The 21,177-nt window shown below is 31.5% G+C and overlaps 1 protein-coding gene across 2 annotated transcripts in view; it reads right to left on the bottom strand.

Moving 5' to 3' along the window:
- Positions 1–21,177, bottom strand: part of LOC130678752 (acetylcholine receptor subunit alpha-type acr-16-like) — a 171,817-nt gene that overhangs the window by 47,325 nt on the left and 103,315 nt on the right. For both annotated transcript variants that reach the window (XM_057486195.1, XM_057486197.1), the window contains exons 6-7: positions 12,857–12,932; positions 10,472–10,666 (exon numbers count right to left, since the gene is read on the bottom strand). In XM_057486195.1, the coding sequence (XP_057342178.1) occupies positions 10,472–10,666; positions 12,857–12,932 (271 nt within the window). The remainder of the gene's footprint in view (positions 1–10,471; positions 10,667–12,856; positions 12,933–21,177) is intronic.

Below are 21,177 nucleotides of genomic sequence, written 5' to 3'. Positions count from 1 at the left end.
TCAAATATCGAACCGGTTTTAATTTTTGGAAAATTACGGGCTTAGATAAAATTTTCAAAGGATAGTAAATTCTCAAAATCTTAATGATTCAAATTTTTAAAAAATATTTTTAAAAGGCAGAATATTCGAGTTTGAAAAAAAATTTTTCAAAATTCGATGCTAAATTTGGCTTCTCTCTGTATTGATATTTAAATTCTCGAGTCTGACAAAGAACCAATTAAGCCAGATTATAATACTGTGCGATAATTATCCGGTATTATAATAATATAATTATTTTGAACAATATGTCACAAAGCGTGAAATTATTTTATTTGTGCCGGTAATTAAATATATCGTACATGTATGAGAAAGTAATGATAATGAATAGACAATGAGGTAATACGTAACGAGGCTCGTTTTGAATCATGCATCTGAATAGCAATCAAGAATTCATCTCACGAGTAATTATTATTTTGTGTAAATAATTTTGAACTGTTATTTAATTATTTAAATATACACATTTTAATTTTGTAAAGTTTTTTAATCGGAAATCCATAATCACCACAACCATTACCATTTTTGCTATCATCACTTTACTGGGCACTAGAGTAAGGAAACCCGTAAAAAAAATATTGACGATATTATTTTTGGCTATTCAGCAAAAATTTATAATTTATTTCAGAGCTGAATAATTTCATAATTATAGAAAATTTCTAGTGTAAATTTATCTTTAGAGTTTTTTAAGTTGGATAATTATAATTTTTAATAAATGTGGAGGGGGTAGAGTGTAATTTCTTAGTAATTATCGAGATCTTAATATGGGAAAAAAAATTAATGAAAATCGTGAGCGAAGTAGAGATCGAAAATTTTACTGGTTCTCCTTCGGTTTTCAAAAATTAAATCGGATGTTTTTTATAATTATCTACTGATTTGCCGAATTTTATTGAATTTTGAACAGTCATTCAAAAATCGAGTAAATTTTTTTTTTTCAAACAAGAATTGAGTTTTTAAAAAAATATAAAATATTTGTTGGTAAATAAATTTTATGGACGTAAAAGTAGTAAAAGTTTGAGACACTATAAGAATATATTTTTATATATTTACATGAAAATTTGTTTATTTTTTTTATTGTTATGTGAGAAAGTAAAATATGGAAATTATATTCATAGTAAAACATAATCCCGTATGTGTACAAAAGAAAATAAATGTATAATAAAATTTAAAAAATTAAATAGAAACTCTTTAGAAGTTAAACTAAATAAAAAAAAAATATATATTTTTTTTTTTTTGAATTTTTTTGCTAAGCCGATAAAAAATTCAGTGCAGCAACAGAGACAATAGAGCTGAGGTGCACCGGAGAATACGTTTGTTTGCTTTTCTCAAAGAGTTGGCTGTTAATTAAGTGACTTATGTTTAAGCTTAAGGCCGTTGTCGAGTCTGGATGAATAGGAAAATGTTGCGGTAAGAGGAAGCTTGTTGTTGTTGTTGCTGTTGGTTGTACCAAGTGCATGAGTTTATCCGTGAAAATTACAATCCTCCCAATGAACATTTAAGCTACCCTAAATAACGATTTGGGCACTGCGAGAATCGTCGCTAACACTCCCAAGCTGCCCTGGGCGGAGTAGACGGGGAAGCAGCCAAAGAGTGTTTCATGTTCTACGGAAATGGGTGCAGAGAGAGAAAGCTAATTCAAGGTGTACCGATCTAATTGCCTCTGTGCCCAATTACCAAACACACGTCCACGGTTACTTGCCGATGTATTGAATTCATACTCCAATTGCTAGGTAGTGCTCTGCACTCAACTAGAGGCTCCAATAATGACACTCTTGTTGGTAACAAGTATTATGCTGTTTTTTTTTCTTTGCGTATATTTACACAATCGAATACTGGATTTATCGAAACGGAATTTCCTTCCTGATTTAATTTTGGTGAGGACCCGGGTCAGAAAAATGAACTTCGATTTCAACCTCGAATCGCGGTTGCAAATTAACGTATTCAATAGGGTGGCCCAAAAAAACCGACTATTTTATTTTTTCGAGTCTCTAATGAAAATTTGTTGGCTTACGATGTTTTAAGACGCCTCTCCAAAAATCAGCTCGATAAAAAATTTTCAAGAGGTCGCTCACGAATTTTGAAAATATCAAAAATGATCGAAATTCGAATATTTTTGTTCTAAATTTCTTCTTTCTCGTGGCAGCTATAGTTTATATTTATGAAATCATGACTACCCTGAAAATTTCAGCTCAAAATTAAAATATTTAAACGTCGCTCAAGAATTTTGAATGTTTCCGAGTACTGTCTCTTGGACGTTTTCGAGCGACCCTTGAATATTAATAATAAACCTTCGCAATTTTTTTACCATCAATTTGTATCATAATGAATAAAATTCCAACCCGAGAAACAGAAATAATAAGTTATTTACGCACTTTTTTATTTTTTAATTCAATTTTTAGGTTTTTTTGCTTATTCAAAACTTACCCAATTTTATTGTTTAAGACTTTCCTGTATATTTTCGGTTATGCAAAAGTTATATTTAAGTGAAATGACAGTAATTAAGTTATAAAAAAATACAAAAAATAATTCAAAGTATTAGTTACATATTATCAGTTGATATTCAAAATTCTTGAGCGCCTTTTAAATATTTAAATATTGGGCTGAAATTTTCAGCATAGTCATAATTTTACAGATATAAAATATTGCTGCCACGAGGAAGAAAAAATTCAGAAACAAAAAATCCGAATTCCAATCATTTTTGATATTTTCAAAATTCGTGAGCGACCTCTTGAAAATTTTTTATCGAGCTGATTTTTGGAGAGGCTTCTTAAAACATCTTAAACTAACGAATTTTCATTAGAGACTCGAAAAAAAAAAATAGTCGATTTTTTTGGGCCACCCTAGTATCCAAGATCCCCATTCGAACCTCTATGCTGCGCTTATTTCCGTTTCTGTACCATAGAGGTTCAAACGAGGTTCTATTTTCCGACTAGGGGAGGTACCGAGATGGAGAATTTGAGGAATTTACTGATTTGCAATCAACCGATACTAAAAATTCTGAAAAACGGTTGACTTTGCGAGAGAACTCTAAAACTTCCCGCTGTTTTCGAACTGAGGAACCTCGGAGTCTAGATTATCTGTAGAATTTCTATTTAGAATTTCTTAGACGGCGATCCTGATCAAAATTAAGGCATCCGATGGATGCTTGAAGACCTCGAGGGTATAAGAGAGAACTCAAAAGATCGAGATCTGATCAAAACTCGATTTTTGAAAACCAATAACTTCCCTTTTTTCGAAAATTTTCATAATGAGAAGTTTAAAATATATCAGAAAAAATGTAATTCTGAAAGAATATATGCCAGTAACCTGAGAAAAAATATTTTCGATAATTGTTTCAAATTTTAGTCCGAGATTAATTTTCATGATTAAAATTCAAATTTTATTCACGCGGAACTGAAAATATTGGACGTGAAATTTGAAAATGAATTATTTTTATTAACTTCTGAAAGTTACTTCATCTCGCTGCCCCTCTGCTATTATAATTTTTTTAGTTGATTACAACAGTGAGTTTTGAAATTTAAATGACTTAATTCAAAAAGTACGGAATATAATTAACATATTAAATAAATAAAGTAAAACAAAGATTCCAGCGTACGCAGAAATATTCTGTTTAAGTACAAGTGCCAGTGATAGTATAAGTGGGAGTTGTAGAAGAATAAATGAACGGAGGAATAAATGAATAATAAATAGATTCCCGGTGAAGAGAGTATCTCATCGCAAATAAATGTCTGTTGGAATTCACGAGTTGTTAAAATGGATTTACTCTAGATGTTAGCCCGCAGGTATTTACATGTGGGCGCGATTAACATTGTAGCTCTCGATGAAGTTCGTTGATACCGAGAAACTAGTACCGGCGGCATCAGCACTAACCATAAAACTACCCCCAGTACTCGATGCACCGGCTTCATCAGCGGTGCTGGCAATAGTTTAGTACTACAGAAAACACTAGAGTAATAGTTGCTGGTATTAATAGTTGCAGATTGTAATAGTGGTATTACTATTACTATTACTCTAAACTAGTTTTAGTGTCTATAGATTTTATACATCAAACACATAAGTCCTCAGAGAGCCTTTTAGTTACTGGGCGCACTATTTTATGAACCCGCAATCCGAGTTGAGGTTCATTCCCTAATGCGGCCTGACGAACGACCGGATTATTGTACATTTTTAACTCACTACTTTTTATCTACTATAATAACTTTTTTCTTCTTCTTTTGACTGATGCTGTACTTCAATATCCAAATGGAGCGCATTGATAAATTGAATTCACACAATGCACATAAAAACACACTGAAAAAATTACTGTATGACTGAGCAAACGAGAAATGGTAAAAAAAAATGGTAATGTCTTTTTTCTCTTCCGTTAAGGATTATTCGTAACCCGTGTAAAAAAATTTTTTTTTAAATTTTCATAGAAGTGAACTTCGTTCTTCTCAATGTTCAGAATCGTCTCGAATTTTTTTTACACAGGAAAATTGTGAAAATTACTTGGGTATTGACACAATAGTACTACACTGTAAATTATCACCGGGGTAAGTCCAAGCGGTGTAGGTGTTAAAATTGGCAGTGTTAAATTTCAACACCGAAAGCGGTGTGAAAATAACGCCGCCGCCGGTGTAAATATTCTGTACCGGTGTTAAAAAAAATTCTCCGGTGTTAAAATAACGCCGCCGCCGGTGTAGATATTCTTTACCGGTGTTGAAGTATTTTACTTTGTGAATATTTTTACATACTCGATCACTATACTTGTTCATGAATGATATTTTTTATTAATTTTCATAAAGAACTGACATTTTTTGTGTTTTATAATCTTTAAAGTTAATACTCCAAGCAGACGCAGTTTACCCTGCTTTTACACCGATATTACTCCGCTTTTACACCGGTTCCCCCGCTTTTACACCGATATTACTCCGTTTTTACACCGATTTTACTCCGCTTTTATACCGGTTACCCCGCTTTTACACCGATATTACTCCGTTTTTACACCGATTTTACTCCGCTTTTATACCGGTTACCCCGCTTTTACACCGATATTACTCCGTTTTTACACCGATTTTACTCCGCTTTTATACCGGTTACCCCGCTTTTACACCGATATTACTCCGTTTTTACACCGATTTTACTCCGCTTTTATACCGGTTACCCCGCTTTTACACCGATATTACTCCGTTTTTACACCGATTTTACTCCGCTTTTATACCGGTTACCCCGATTTAACACCGGTATTTTAACACCGGTGAATTACTCCTCCTACACCGGTGTAATTTTATTTTAACACCGGGTGGAGTTAAAATGAGTCCATTTTTAACACCGCTCTTTTTACAGTGTAATATTCTTTCCAGTGAATTAAAAGGGACAAACTATTTTTGTAGTGAAAAAAAAAATTTACTATACGTCACTAAAATAAAATGTTAAAATAGAAATTTGCACATATGTCAATGGAATAGTAAGAATTTATTGAGTAACTTTTAGTGGCTTGCATTGTAATTTTTAGAAATTTTTCCGTTATAATCATCTGAAATTTATGTTCTACAGGCAAAAGTAAAATTTGTAAATACTGGTGTTCATTTTTCCATACACGGAAAAAAGAGCAGTTGAAAAATTACAGTTTCTACAGTAAAAATAGGCCTTCCGGGTAAAAATCTTTAAACATTAAAGCTTAAACTGTAATTTTAGAAATTCGTTATAGTAGTAAAATTGATACAATTTTAAGCAGAAAATTTTACACTTCAAATCGACAATATCGAGTTTGAAACTGTAATATTTGTTATTTCTGTAAAATTTACTGATAAAAAATGTAATTTTTACAGTTTCAGACTCGGAGCGCTTTACTACTAAACGAAACTGTAATTTTTCAACTGCTCTTTTTCCGTGTAGTAACAGTTAATTACAAAGGGCATTTTAAATCAGAGTTTATTTTTAATTGACTACTGTGATGATCATAAACTTTTCAGCCCCATTTTTCCGCTATCGAATGAAAATAAAATAAAATAAAATCCATTAATCCGCGAAAATATATTTATCATTTCGTTGAATCAACCTTCGGATTTTTTGAGCGCGTGAATATGTTCGTATATGAGTAACAAATATTTAAAAACTATAAACTGATATTTAATTCAATTGAAATTTAAAAAGTCAGTAACTGTGCGAATTTAGTGATTTTAAAATATTTTTCTGGTATATGAAATTGATTAGTCAGATAACCGGAATATTAAGCGATTTAGCAGTGATACCGCGTAGGGTGTACATGCTTTTTAGTGCCGCGGATGGAGAATCATCGAAATAGGCCATCTGCCACCAACACATTTTGCGGGCAAACCAATCGACCACAGAATACCGGCATCAATAAATCACTCGATGAACAATCATTCTTATTTATATAAAATCTACTCGTGTACCAGTTTGTTGCACTTGGTTTATTTTAGTTTACCTTCTGCTGATAAATAATTAATTAATTAACATTATTTGTTGTCATCATTCATTCCAATGATTAATTAATCAGCGAATTCTGTTACGTTTCATTTAATTTTGTTTCATTTAATTAAATAAACCCAATAATTTAAATTTGAAAAATTATCCTGCCTCGAAAACGGTCTCCTTAAAAAACGCACTCGGAAGTCTAGAGAAACTGAGCGAGTTAAAAAAAAACTATGAGAAGAAGAATAAGAAAAAATTAAGTGTAGTATAAATATGAATATCTTGAAGATTTCATTTAATCTCAAGGATAAAATTATCCGTAACGACATTAACAAACACTCGAAATACGTTTTATTAAAATGAAAATCGTCGTAAGTATGCATTAAGATTCAAATTTCAGATCCTAGAAATATTTTTAAATTCTCGGCTCCATTTTTACAGTTCGTACGACAATTTAATCACTGAAACTTTTATAGCCGGTAGAATAATTTTGAAAAACGAGATGCGAAACCCATGAAATTAATCAACAACCGCACTGAAAAAAATAATCGCTAGCTGCTAGCGATTTTTTTCTTTAGCAGCTAGCGATTTTTAATCGTTAGCTGCAAGCGATTATTTCGCTAGCTGCTAGCGATTTTTTCTTTAGCAGCTAGCGATTAAAAATCGCTTGCTGGAAGCGATTATTTCGCTAGCTGGAAGCGATTTTTTCTTTAGCAGCTAGCGATTAAAAATCGCTTGCTGGAAGCGATTTAATCGCTAGCAGGTAGCGATTTTTTCTTTAGCAGCTAGCGATTAAAAATCGCTTGCTGGAAGCGATTATTTCGCTAGCTGGAAGCGATTTTTTCTTTAGCAGCTAGCGATTAAAAATCGCTTGCTGGAAGCGATTTAATCGCTAGCAGGTAGCGATTTTTTCTTTAGCAGGTAGTGATTAAAAATCGCTTGCTGGAAGCGATTTTTTCGTTAGCAGGTAGCGATTAAAAATCGCTTGCTGGAAGCGATTTTTTCTTTGGCAGGAAGCGATTAAAAATACTGTTTTTATCATTGAAATAAATATATAAATATACATATTCATATATATTTATATATATATATATATATATATATATATATATATATATATATATATATATATATATATATATGTATATATATATATATATATGTATAAATATATATAGGGGAGGGTGGGGCAGAGCGGCCCCCCTGAAATTTTGACCAAAAAAAAAATTTTTTTTTTTTTCGACTAATTACTATAAATCCGAAATGTTTACGCATTTTTACCCCTACGCATGACATTTGGGGCAAAATGGACAAGCCCAAAATTTTGAAAAAGTGATTTTTTCATATTTTTATCGTCAAATTAAAAAAAATCTATTATAATTCCACATTTCTAGCCCTACGCATAACACCTGGGGCAAAATGGACCAGCCGAAACTTCCGAAAAAATTATTTTTTCATATTTTTCGGCCGTTTCTCTATGTAAGAGGCAAATTTGGTCACTAAAAATGTATAAAAATTATACTTTTTTTTTTTTTTGATAAATTATTGAAATAAAGTAAAATTATAGAATTGATTTTTTTTTTTATTAAATAACAATTAGTAATTAAGGTAATCGAGAGTGAACGATTTTTTACGCTTTAAAAAATTTTTTTCGAGTAATATAAAACCAAAAATAGTTGTCAAGAGAAAGAAATACATTTTTAATGATGAAAACAATTTAAAAAAAAAAAAAACGAAAAAAAAAATTGTTTTTATCACTTTTTGAAGGGGGGCCGCTCTGCCCCACAAAAAAAAAAAAAATTTTTCAGAATTTTGGCAAAATGTCCATAAATTTGTTCGAAATAGGACAAAAGTAAAGTGATCCTATGGTTGAAAGCCACAAAAAATAATAATTGGCTTAGGGGGGCCGCTCTGCCCCACCCTCCCCTATATGTATATTTATATATTTATTTCAATGATAAAAACAGTATTTTTAATCGCTTCCTGCCAAAGAAAAAATCGCTTCCAGCAAGCGATTTTTAATCGCTACCTGCTAACGAAAAAATCGCTTCCAGCAAGCGATTTTTGATCGCTACCTGCTAAAGAAAAAATCGCTACCTGCTAGTGAATAAATCGCTTCCAGCAAGCGATTTTTAATCGCTAGCTGCTAAAGAAAAAATCGCTTCCAGCTAGCGAAATAATCGCTTCCAGCAAGCGATTTTTAATCGCTAGCTACTAAAGAAAAAATCGCTAGCAGCTAGCGAAATAATCGCTTGCAGCTAACGATTAAAAATCGCTAGCTGCTAAAGAAAAAAATCGCTAGCAGCTAGCGATTATTTTTTTCAGTGCGACTGTCCATTTGATTAAAATTGAGAAATCACTCGTAAGATTTCTTCAATACCTTTCACTCAAATCTCATTTTTTAAAAGCAGAGAGCAAAGGAAAGTACGACGAGATATATATTAAAGGACTAAAGTTTTAAAAATATAAGATAAGAGAATAAAAGGTCTATTCTTACGATTCAAAGAGGTTCTTATAAATTGCAACTGACTATCCTTAATATTTTTTAGTTCTCGTACCCTCGTTCCCTGACTTGAACCTTTTCATCCAATTATATTTCGAGCAAGTTGATTTTATCAAAAGGATAATCGTCAGGGGTTCCTATTTCAAATAAATATATTCTGGGTAAAAAAAAGTAAAAATACCTTTTTCTTAGGTTTTATGAATCGTGTAGATACGCGATAGTAATTCTCTGGAGATATTGTTTCCCAAATGTATACATCTGATCATACAGCACACACAGAACCGAACTCGAATGATTTCTTTCTCTCTTTTTACTTAAAAATAAAATAAAATAAATATATAAAAACCCCATAGGATATATGTAGACTCGCGGGTATACCCTGAAAACGCAAAATGCAAAGAGGTAAATAATGTATATAGTTTCCCTCCGGACGGAAACATTTCAGCACCTTTGCATTTTCCTTTCAACAGGTCTCGGGATTTTACGACCTGTACTTTTTACTACATCCTAACGTTCCTGTATACATTTATTTAAATTTATATATTTCGGCGTATCGGAAATCCATCATCCTTATTATTTCACCGACACGTGATGAGCCTCAGTCTTTACATGATCCATTTATATACACATCTATGTCTATATCTATATTTATGTGTACGAAATCAGAAATCAGTGCATGCATGGCAGAGTATCATAAATCAACTACTGTTACTTTAATGTATGCTCTAGTTTGCTTTATGCTCTCGTTACTCGGTCCGTAAAATCAACAGATTTTCCACATATTCCCTCAACTTTCTTGTCATTTATTGCAGTCTCACTGAATTTATCCGATCGACGTGGTAGGAAATTTCTGATTATTTTTTTAACGAAACAATAATTGCGTTTGAAGTTGCAGTCTAAGTGGGCGCCCTTTCGAACGAACAAACTACTTCTGTTATTATTTATTAATTAGTTTATTTATTATTTTATTTATTTATTTATTTTTAATAATATATCAATAAATAAATGCTTGTAAATAAAATAAAATCAACAGACGGATTAAGATCGTGCCAAGGATTTTTTTTTGGTTTGCGGGTCGCGGGGTTTTATGAGTGAGTTGTGTCGCTAATTGCAAAAGGGGGCAAAATGGGAGATCATTTATATTAAAAATTGTAAAGGGGCAAAACGAACATACTGACAAATTTTTTTAAATGAGGATCCAAAATATACAAATTTTTTTTAAGACATTTTGCTCTAGATTTTTTGCTGTCTTATGATGAGGCGAAATTGACATCCAAGATTTATGTGACTGAAAAAGTCGGAGTGAAAAAAAAATAGACTAGAATTTTTTTTAGGGGGAAGGGTCCCCTCTTATTCTCTGATAATAAAATAGGAGTTAAAAAAAACGAGACAACTCACTCAAAAAAAAAAGTCGTTGATGTAGATCTGTATAGATAAAAAAAAGTTATAAAGAGAGTGCCCATTTGAGCAAGAGATAGCAGGCGAAAGAAGCGTGCAGAGTGGCATAAATAACATTACCTAGGGTGAGTTTTTCGCCAGAGTCTGGTGGCAGGGTGAAGCCAAGTAGTGCCATACTGGATATAAGTACACATGGTACGATGAGATTGAAGAAGTAATAGAGTGTCCGCCTGCGGATATGTATCGTGAATGTGATGTCGACGTATGGCTCCGGGCAGCACTGGTATCTTATTGTGTTTTTCTTGCCGGGCATTCCTGAAAATCAAAGTTTGTCGTGCGCTGGAGCATTATTCTTTTTTCACAAACTCTTTTATGTATTTATTTTTTTTTTATAGCTCTCGCATTGATGCTCAGGCTCTTCCGGGGCTTGCCGATGCACCGAATAAACTTAACAAATAGTATTATATTTTTATTTATATTTAAAAGCTTTTATTCGCGAGGTAAGTTCTCAGTTTTAACTTTTTATAACGTCGCGGGATAAAAACGAGCATTGGAACAAAAGATACTGCAGGCTCTTCGGATTATGGGAAATGAAAAATGAGATCTAGAGTAATACCTACATAATATATATATTATATATAAATATAAAATGATTTATTTCTTATCGTGAAAATTAACGGGACCGCAAGACGAATAAAAGAGAGTAAACGTCAACGATTCATTGGGATTTATTACTTTTTCGAGGTATATCGAACGCATCTCACTGTTAAATCTTATATCTAAGGCAAGCCCCTATCTTTCCTCGAGCACCTTACGCTTGATACCGGTTCTCAAGTGTAAGCTACTGCCCGTATTTCACGAGGGAAATAGAGAAACTCACGAATTCGGTTTAAAGAGATAGACTAAAAAAATCCCGTTAACTTCCTCGGGAATAAGAAAATCTATAAAAGATTTTGGGTAATTGTGCCGCGGAAAATCCGGTGCTAATAAGTCTTGTCATACCTATGGCCTCATATTATATTTAATATGGGATTTCATAATGGCGTCCATAAAAAAAGTATTATTTTTACTACTTGGGAAAAATTTAAACGTGACGTCGTAAAAAATATAGTCTTTTTATAATCTCATAACAAACGCATTGCGGCGGTTATTCGTATGACAAAATAGTTTTACTGATTATTTTTTTTATGTTCCATCAAATCTTTGCGGATAAAAGAGCCGTTAAAAAATTAATTGGGTGTTTAATTTTTATCAGAACTCGACTAATTTTTTTTCAAATTTGAAATGAAAAAAAAAATTTCTGTACTTTGACAGCCGATACACGGAAAAAAAAAGTAGTGGCTACTCTCTGGGATAGTACTCAGTACTTTCTGTAAAAAAAAAATCGGTCTGTCAGTTGACCCTGCGGGCCAGCCCCAAAACTTTCCGCTGTTTTCGAGCTCAAGAACCTCGAAAACATTACTGTGAATACATTTTCGAGCTTTTCGAGCTCGAAAATACGTTTGTATGCTGTTGTTTTCGAAAAAAAACGTTTTTCACCATTTTTTTTTTTTCAACGGTATCTCTCAAACAAATAAACAGATTGAGACGGTTGAGGTGGCAATCGACGCGTTTTATCAAGTTCTAAATCTGATCAAATTTTGAATTCAATTTATCGAGTAGTTTTTGAGATATTTCAGAAAAAATAAAAAAATTTGTTTTTTTTAATTCTTTCGACAACGGTTTCTCTTGAACGAATCAACCGATTTTGATGGTTGAGGTGGCATTCGACGCGGCTTATAAAGTTCTAGAGCCCAGTCGATTTTGGAATCAATCCATCGAGCACATTCAAAGTTATCCAAAAAAAACATTTTTGAAAAAATTTTATTTTTGGAATATCTCTGAATGAGCTCTACCGATCAAGCTCAATTTTCTTACAGCTTCAAGATATTGACAAGCCGCGTCGAACGACACCTTAAAGTTCAAAATCGATTCATCCGTTCAAAAGATACAGGTATTTACATACGTACGTACGTACATACATACATACATACACTCGGACATCGTGAAATTAGTCAGAATAGCTTCTTAAGACCTCAAAACGTCGACATCTGGTGTAAATTCGATTTTCGTAAATCGGACCGAAACCAATAACTTACCGAATTTTTGAAAATTTACAATTTTCTTAGCGGGAAGTTGAAAAAATTTCAAACAGTACTAATCCAGAGAGTAGTGGATATAGTCTAGATAGCATACAGTACTGTCTGAAATTTTTTTTTTTACAGAAAGTACTCAGTACTATCCCAGAGAGTAGCCACTACTATTTTTTTTCCGTGTATTTTTCGAAAAAATCTAAATTAATTTATTAAAATTTTTATGGGGAAAATACGAAACAATGCCTTGTTTTTACTTAAATTGGGCATTGATTTAAATTCAGGGATGATAAAAATACGCGCGTATAATTACGCACCTGACGAGTACGTGGCTCGTCGTAAAAGCCGCGAACTCGGGTGCTATCAGACTCACCGATGAGGTCCCACTCTCCGTTTGTGATGAAATCGGACAAGTCACCTCCCTCCTCGGAGTTGAGTATGAGATCGAGCTACCAATTTCAAAGTTCGATTAAGAGAAAAGACGTTACTTCATGCCGTAAAACATAAATATTTATACAAACAATTATTGCAATCATGCTTTTTTATTTAATATCAAAAACATGAGAGCGAACCTTATAAATATTTAATCCCTCGAAAAATCTATTGTTTAATTTCGCGAAAATAAAAGTTGAATTTTCTCATAATTATTTGAGTCTTAATTTATTTTTTTCTTCATTAACTTTTTACAAGGCACTTCTTTCAGCATCAAACCATTTCAATGTTCTAATTAAAACATCAAAATAAACGTAATTAAAATAAAAAAATCTTCTTCGTTTATTATAAAATACAAACAGGTTTTTAAAAATTTTAATTAGCAGTAAACTATAGATGTATAATGCATTTAAATTTATAATTATCAACATTCTCATTAACAAGTTTTTTGAAATCCGATGGTAATTAATTCTGACGGTGGGATTTTCATTGCTACGAAAATAAAATAAAATATAAAACAAGTAATCAATTATTCAGCTTCGAAGATTTATATACAGTGAGCAGCGACAAATTTAATTATATATACTATTTTGTAAGTTTTGAATAATTGCTCACTCTCAGGTTCTTGAATATTTTCTGCTAACTAATTGAAGCATCTCGAAATGTAAAACTAACAAACGAACGTACGAGTGACACAAGTTTGTACTGAAGAGCACCCAGAGAAAGAGATAAATAATTATTAAGGGTCGTTGACTTTATCACGGACGCATTCAGTTTTTAATATTTTTTATACTTTTTATTTATACTGCTGGTGTTTCATCTTGATATTAGATCAGCAATTTTATTAACGGGGAAAGTGGCCACTCGAATATTTTTAGTAGAAAGAAAATTTTTTTTGATTGTAATTCGAGTAATTTTTTCAAATTATACACAGAAGAGAATTTCCCGGCGCGAAAAATATTTTGCACTATGAATTGAAGACAAAAATTTTCTGATGACTAGAAAAAATTATGATCCTGAAGTTAGCAGACATTTAAAAATTTTTGAATTTTCGTTTTTCAACAAATCAATTGCAAAAAAATAAAATAAAAATATGCACATGTAGAAAATTTAAAAAACTACAGATGCAATTTTAAAAAATTTTTTTTTTTTTATGGTCTATCGTCTAAAAAAAATCCAAAAATTATTAGACGTCTGCTAACTTCAGTATCATAAAAAAATTTCTTGAGGTAAAATTTTTTTGCGCCAAGAAATCCTCTTTTTCTATGACTGAAGATAGCAGACAATTAAAAATTTTCGAATTTTTTTTTACCCTGTTTACAAGAAAAAGAAAAAAAAAATATGCACATGTAGAAAATTAAAAAACTATGAGTGCAATTTTTTCAAATTTTTTTTTTTTATCATTTATCGTTTTTTAAAAAAATCGAAAAAGACGTCGGCTAACTCCAGTATAATTTTTTTCTGTATAGGAAACACAAAAAATAATTTAATTATTAAGTATAAAAATTTTGAATATAAATTTTTCTTGAGTCACCGATTTCACCCTGGAGTCTAATTTTTTTTCTCCTATTGGAACAAATGACTCAAGTACAAAATTTTGAAAAAAAATATTATTTCAACAAAAAAATTTTGAGTGTTCACTTTGCCCTATTTTATCTCGACTCGTAAGTAAATATTTTGCGACAAAAAAAATCTTTATTCTCAAAATAGAGTTTAATTCTGTTCCCGGTCTATATATGTATATATAGTTTATATATAATAACATGAATATATACATTATTCACCTCTTTATTGTCAGTCAATCACTGACGGTACAGTATGACAAGTATAATTTAATTATTTCCATCTCTTTCTCTGCTGGTAAATTTAAAAATTAATAATTTCGATCGGTCATGTCACAAGCAGACAAAGCCAGTAAAATAACAGTTTATATTATAGAGCAAAATAAGCTCTACTGTTATTTTATGAATAATAAAATATGCTAATCAAACAATAATATTCATTTTCATCAGCACTTCGAGACACTAGTTGGATTTATTATAATGACATGCAGGTCTGACCATCGATGGCTACTTGTACTTTCATTTATTCTGTTCGAGCCATCAATGAGTATCACTATCACTATCACATAATTTTTAAAATAAATAACAAAAACAAAAAAAATTTCAAATTTATTCGTGCCGAAGATCATGCCAAGGAATTAAATGAGACAGATTTAATTGGTAAGGATTTAATGAGGAAGAATGAAATGTATAAATATGTGACAGATGTTGAAGATCGACACGGTGATCTCTGATTAGCTCCAGCGATAATCAACCATTGAAAATTAACAACTTTATCTATTTATTTTCAAATATCTGTGTGATGTTATGAAGCGCACGAACCAGTGGAAAACGTGTGCATTGCAGACGATACCAGTGAGTTGTATGGTTAACACATGTGCAATCAAACTTTCAATTGATCGCGCGGTTTATCTCGAAAATCTAGTATCACGAATCGTAGTGACGAACAATAGAATCGCTTTACACCGGCGATTCAAATGGTTTAGATTCAAAGTATCAGATCCGATACCACTTTTTTATGGTCACTCATAATGAAAAAAAAAAAAAAATCCTCTAGCGCCCAATTATATGAAGTAAATTTTTCAAAAAATTGAATTAATTTCAGTTTGAAAATTGGAAGAAAATAAATTTTTATTTGCATATTAACGAAAATCTAATTTAAGATCAAAATAAAAAATTTTTAAGTTTGTTTATGATTTTTAAAATAAAAAAAAAAGTTGCGCGTAACAAATTTATTTAAGGTGAACATTTTTGACTAGAAATTTTGATGTTTATGATAAATGTAGGGGAGGGTGGGGCAGAGCGGCCCCCCTAAGCCAATTATTATTTTTTGTGGCTTTCAACCATAAGATCACTTTACTTTTGTCCTATTTCGAACAAATTTATGGACATTTTGCCAAAATTCTGAAAAATTTTTTTTTTTTTTTGTGGGGCAGAGCGGCCCCCCTCCAAAAAGTGATAAAAAAATTTTTTTTTTCGTTTTTTTTTTTTTTTAAATTGTTTTCATCATTAATAATGTATTTCTTTCTCTTGACAACTTGAAAAAAATTTTTTAAAGTGTAATAAATCGTTCACTCTCGATTACCTTAATTACTAATTGTTATTTAATAAAAAAAAAAATCAATTCTATAGTTTTACTTTATTTCAAAAATTTATCAACTAAAAAAAAAATTTTAATTTTTATGAATTTTTAGTGACCAAATTTGCCTCTTCATAGAGAAACAGCCGAAAAATATGAAAAAATAATTTTTTCGGAAGTTTCGGCTGGTCCATTTTGCCCCAGGTGTTATGCGTAGGGCTAGAAATGTGGAATTATAATAATTTTTTTTTAATTTGACGATAAAAATATGAAAAAATCACTTTTTCAAAATTTTGGGCTTGTCCATTTTGCCCCAAATGTCATGTGTAGGCGTAAAAATGCGCAAACATATCGGATTTATAGTAATTGGTCGAAAAAAAAAAAATTTTTTTTTTGGTCAAAATTTCAGGGGGGCCGCTCTGCCCCACCCTCCCCTATATTTAAATCGATTTACTCTATAGTGTAAGTAATTTTTGGATTCCGGGGCCTCGTTTTTCAACTTCGATATAGAAATAGTGTAATATAGAATGAAATGTAAGCCAAATTTTGAATTAATATGAGAAATTCGAGATGTACATTTGAATTTTGAACCATTTTACGACTCTATACAGCAAGCGTTAAATTTTCTAGTTCAATGACGTACTAATGCCTGGGTAATTCCAGCAACATTCACTTTAGTAGCAAACACATCGTACTGCAGTTTGCCCAAAGTTAATCTGCAATATGCACTCATCATATTAATGTACAAGATTGTATATTTAGTCTCGACTAAGTCGCAAGAGGATAACTATTCGGGTGTATGACTAGTGTCGAGCAATTTCACTCGACTGTAAAGTTAAACCAGCCGTCTAATTGCCCAAGTTTTAACTAATTATCGTCTGTAATCACGACTATTGGTCAACGATTTTACACGTTTTCCACAATATCAATTTTGCTCTGATTAATACTGACCAGAATTTATATTAATCAGTTATTTTATGATTAATCACCTAAAAATATATTCAACGTTTGATTTCGCTGAAGTAAATCAAGATTATGTCTTTGTTAAAATATCAACTTGTGTTCCAAGTCGAGTGGAGTAAATGTGCGTCTTCGTGCTTCAATGCTCAATGTGTGTTTTAATAATAAAAAAAAAATATCGCACAGTATTTTATTATTTAAAAGGATAGAAAACGCCCAAAGAGGAAGCACGAAGCCGGCCCATTTAATCCATCGACGCGACACATTTTAAAGTCGATAAATAATAACAATATATCAAGTAACATACATAATTAATTAACAAAATTTATTAATTAAATTAATGGTTATTAATTTAAAAAATAAAATAAGTAACAGTTAAAGCTGTGAAGCTTAATAGTAACAGTAATAGCTCTAGTGATGGAGGAGTAAGTGGTAATTGGTATAGAGTTTTTTTTTATTTTTAATTAGGGGTGTAAATTATTGTTCGGTACGTGGTCTTACATGAATGCCCATGCTCATTCACACCGCGCCCTGTATTATATTTTCAACGGTGCGTTGAGGGGCACGCAAGTAAGAGCGCATCCGAATGCATCTGCCTTGCACACACCTGATTAATTTTTTTTTTTTATTTATCACATTCTTCAAAAAATTTTTTTAATCTGTCATACCTTTTCCAATGCACGTTTATTTATGATATCATTTTTTTTTAAATCACGAAAGAAGTTGAAGCTATGGAGCATCGAAGTAAAATTCAGCTCCAACAGGAGGCAGTCATGTTGCAGCTACAAGACAAAATTCTGTTGCAGAAACAAGATTTTTTTTCTGTGAAATCAATAGGATAAAGCAGAAGTTTCATGTACTAATTTTTTTTTCGTCAGTATAATAAAATTTCAAAATTTGAAAAAAACTTCAAATTTTGAACGAAAATTCCAATAAAAAAAAAAAAATTGACTTCAAAAAAATTTTTTAATTTTTTTCCAAATTTTTAAATTTCATTATACGGATAAAAAAAATTGGTGCATGAAATTTGTTCCTTGTTTTATTGATTCCACAGGAAAAATCTTGTTGCTGCAACAGGATTTTGTCCTTTTGCTCCTACAAAATTTTTTCCTGTTGCAGTAACAGTAAATTTATTTCCGTGTGGTTTCGTAAAAATAATCAAGGCTACAGTAGATAGATATCGTGCAAATAAAAACCCCTGCTGCTGCAGAAGATTTACTGTCGTGTGAGCTCACGCGAGTGTGGGTGACGAACCGCGGATGGACGCGCTGTCAAGAAAGCCCTAAGTAACGCGACAGAGGGTTTGAGAAAGGGCTAGAGGCCATGCAACAGGTGCAAGACTGCGGAATTTTCCGTCCCTACTTGTACTTAATTGTAAGACAGCGATCTTCTGATAATCTTTTTTAATTAATAATAATCGCGACAAAAATAAAAAGTCGGGTTATGAATTCGCGAATGGAAATAATTTGAAAGGAACCGGGAAAATTTTTCGTTAGTAAATTATTTTAATACACGGAAAAAAATGAACCATATAAATTGAGAATGACAAGTAATATAATGATGAAGTGATCAGTAAATACCATCATTCTAAATAGTAATTTTTTCGTTTATGATTAAAACGTGAATAATTACAGGATAAATATGAAAATTTATTGTCTACGTAAGAAAAATTACTATTTTAACTTTAAAAATCGTAACCGATACTTAGAAAATAGACGACACGAATTATAAAATTTACTATTTGAAAGTTAAAATTCCCCATATTGACGACCGGGTTGCGGGTTGTAATTTCAAATAGTTTATTTAAAATTTGGAAAATCCAAAAGTGCACGCCTCGAACGCTCATGTTATGTTTTTTTTTAAAAGTTAAATTTCGAATAAAATTGAATATCCCGCTCTTTTTCCATAGAAATTTCCATGGTAAATATACGGTAATAAAAGTAAAAAAAAAATAAATAAGGAGAACATTCCTAATGAAAAATGGCGGCAGTGTGTGTTTGTTTACATGTAAGATTGCCGGTTTTAACCGTAATGATTTATTTTTAAAAAAACGAGAAGGCCTACAGTAGTGATTTTCGAAAGGAACCTTCTTTGCTTATTTCTGAAAATTTTGAAAAAAAAATTAAGTAGTTTCGTCAAGTCGTTCTCGAGATATCCGTACCACGCCGTTTTTTTGAACCACAGACTAATGGACGTCCACGATAAATTTTTTTTAATGAACTTTTTTTTATATTAATACATATTAGACAAATTAAAAAAAGTATCAGGATTATTCATTAGTGTTTCAGCTTTATATTGATGTGTTTTTCATAATGTGTAAGAGTAATAGAAAAAAAATATATGCACTTTAATGAGTGGAAATCGTGTGACCTTGACAGATCGGTTATAAAGCACAACCTCTCCGCTTCGCTTCCGAGGCGTGCAATAGTAATTTTTAAAGTTTTTTTTTTCCGTGTCGTAATAATTATTTTTATTCACTTAATTTGTCGTCATTTCGGAAATACTTTCTCCGGTAACGTAAATGTCAGTTTAATGTCCCGCGAAATTATTTGGCAGTTAAATTCTGTGGTTCGAGGGGTTTTTAAATTTTAAAGCTTTAAATGAAATATTACTCGAGTTACATATATCTATAAGTATATATTTATATTTATGTATATAAAAATAGACAGATAGGTAAGGAGTTGTATCGAAGCGCGAAATTGAAAATTTTTGTCGCGATAAAATGCAAAAAAAAAATAATGACGTGTTTATTTGAGAAGCGAAATGGATAAATTTATTGGAGAATTTTAAAAGTTGATGGCGGCAAAAAAATTTCTAGTGAAGATTATGCTGTAGTAGAAGTTCGGTTTATGACGAGACTGAACGTGTGATATTTCACGAAGCTGATAATGTTCTCTTTGCCATCACTGTCCTCGAGAGTATACAGTGCAGCTGCGGTTCACTTCCGCTTCTCAATTTAATAAAAATTACCCGGTTTAATATTTTATAAACTTTTTTTCCGACTGCATATTATTTATGTCGGCTATCTCACATGCACGTTAAATATAAATGTTAAACTTTTTATTTTTTTCCATTTTCACGTATTTATTTTAACGAACGTTATATTTTTTTACTTCAGTCCGCAAACACGAAGTCGTCATAGAAGTAGTGAATAATAAAAAATATTTATGAAAGTAAACATGAGCGTAATATCGGGAGCTGCAGCAGCTATAAAACTCAAGCTACTCAACCGTCTGTTTTACAAATAAATATAAAATACAGAATGGAAAAAAAAAAATAATAAATATTGCTAAGTTCCCTGTATGCTTGACTGCCTCATATATTTATAGTTGATAATCCTTGAGGCTGTAAAAAATAATGCTCCAATAGATTCGATTCATCGTCAATGATACCCGGTATCGTTTACGCTAAAGAGCCACTGGCTTGTTTCATATTTTATTATTTTTTAAAAATTACTAAGCAAAAAAAAAAAAAAAATACAAGTTTTATTTTTATGCTTGTGCATAAAAAATAAAAAAATATTTTCGTGCTTCGTCGAAGGTATCGAGAGATTTCGAGTGTGTGCAAGGCAAATACGAACTTAGCCTAAGCTTTTTGCACGACGAGTACTCACTCCCGATTTTCCATTGCCAAGCTCGGTTTAGATTTATCGAAAAATGTTATGGTGATCTTACTCATGATAACAAAAAGTTTATCGATGGTTAACAATTGACATGTATTAAATTAATCAACTTTGTGAAATTGGGTGGTAATTTGCTCAATTGCTGTTTGATGATTAATTTAATACGTATGTGATAAATGAGAGTGGGGACTCGTCTATCTGCTGGCATGGAAGCGTCGTTCAACAATGGACTCCACGGCAGGTATTTTTTGTTGGAGGCTCATTAAATAATCAATTTTATTTTAATTAAAATAAAAATAAATTTTTTTAAATTAATAAATATATAAAAATGAAGACGAGTTTTAAATATTTAAATAGTCGGCTAGACATTTAGTCGTAGGCGGTCTTTGGAAATAACAAATCCACGAGAGATTTTATCAAATGACGAATGACCGGAAGGATCGATTGCTCGATAGAGAACCAAGATTTCAAATTCACGATTTTCGTTTGATTCCACAAGTATCGTGTGTTCGGTTGATATATTATTGTATGGTGTACGT

The sequence above is a fragment of the Microplitis mediator genome, chromosome 2 (assembly GCF_029852145.1).
Source record: "Microplitis mediator isolate UGA2020A chromosome 2, iyMicMedi2.1, whole genome shotgun sequence".
NCBI classification, from domain to species: Eukaryota; Metazoa; Arthropoda; class Insecta; order Hymenoptera; family Braconidae; genus Microplitis; species Microplitis mediator.
This window is presented reverse-complemented; position numbering and strand designations above follow the sequence as displayed.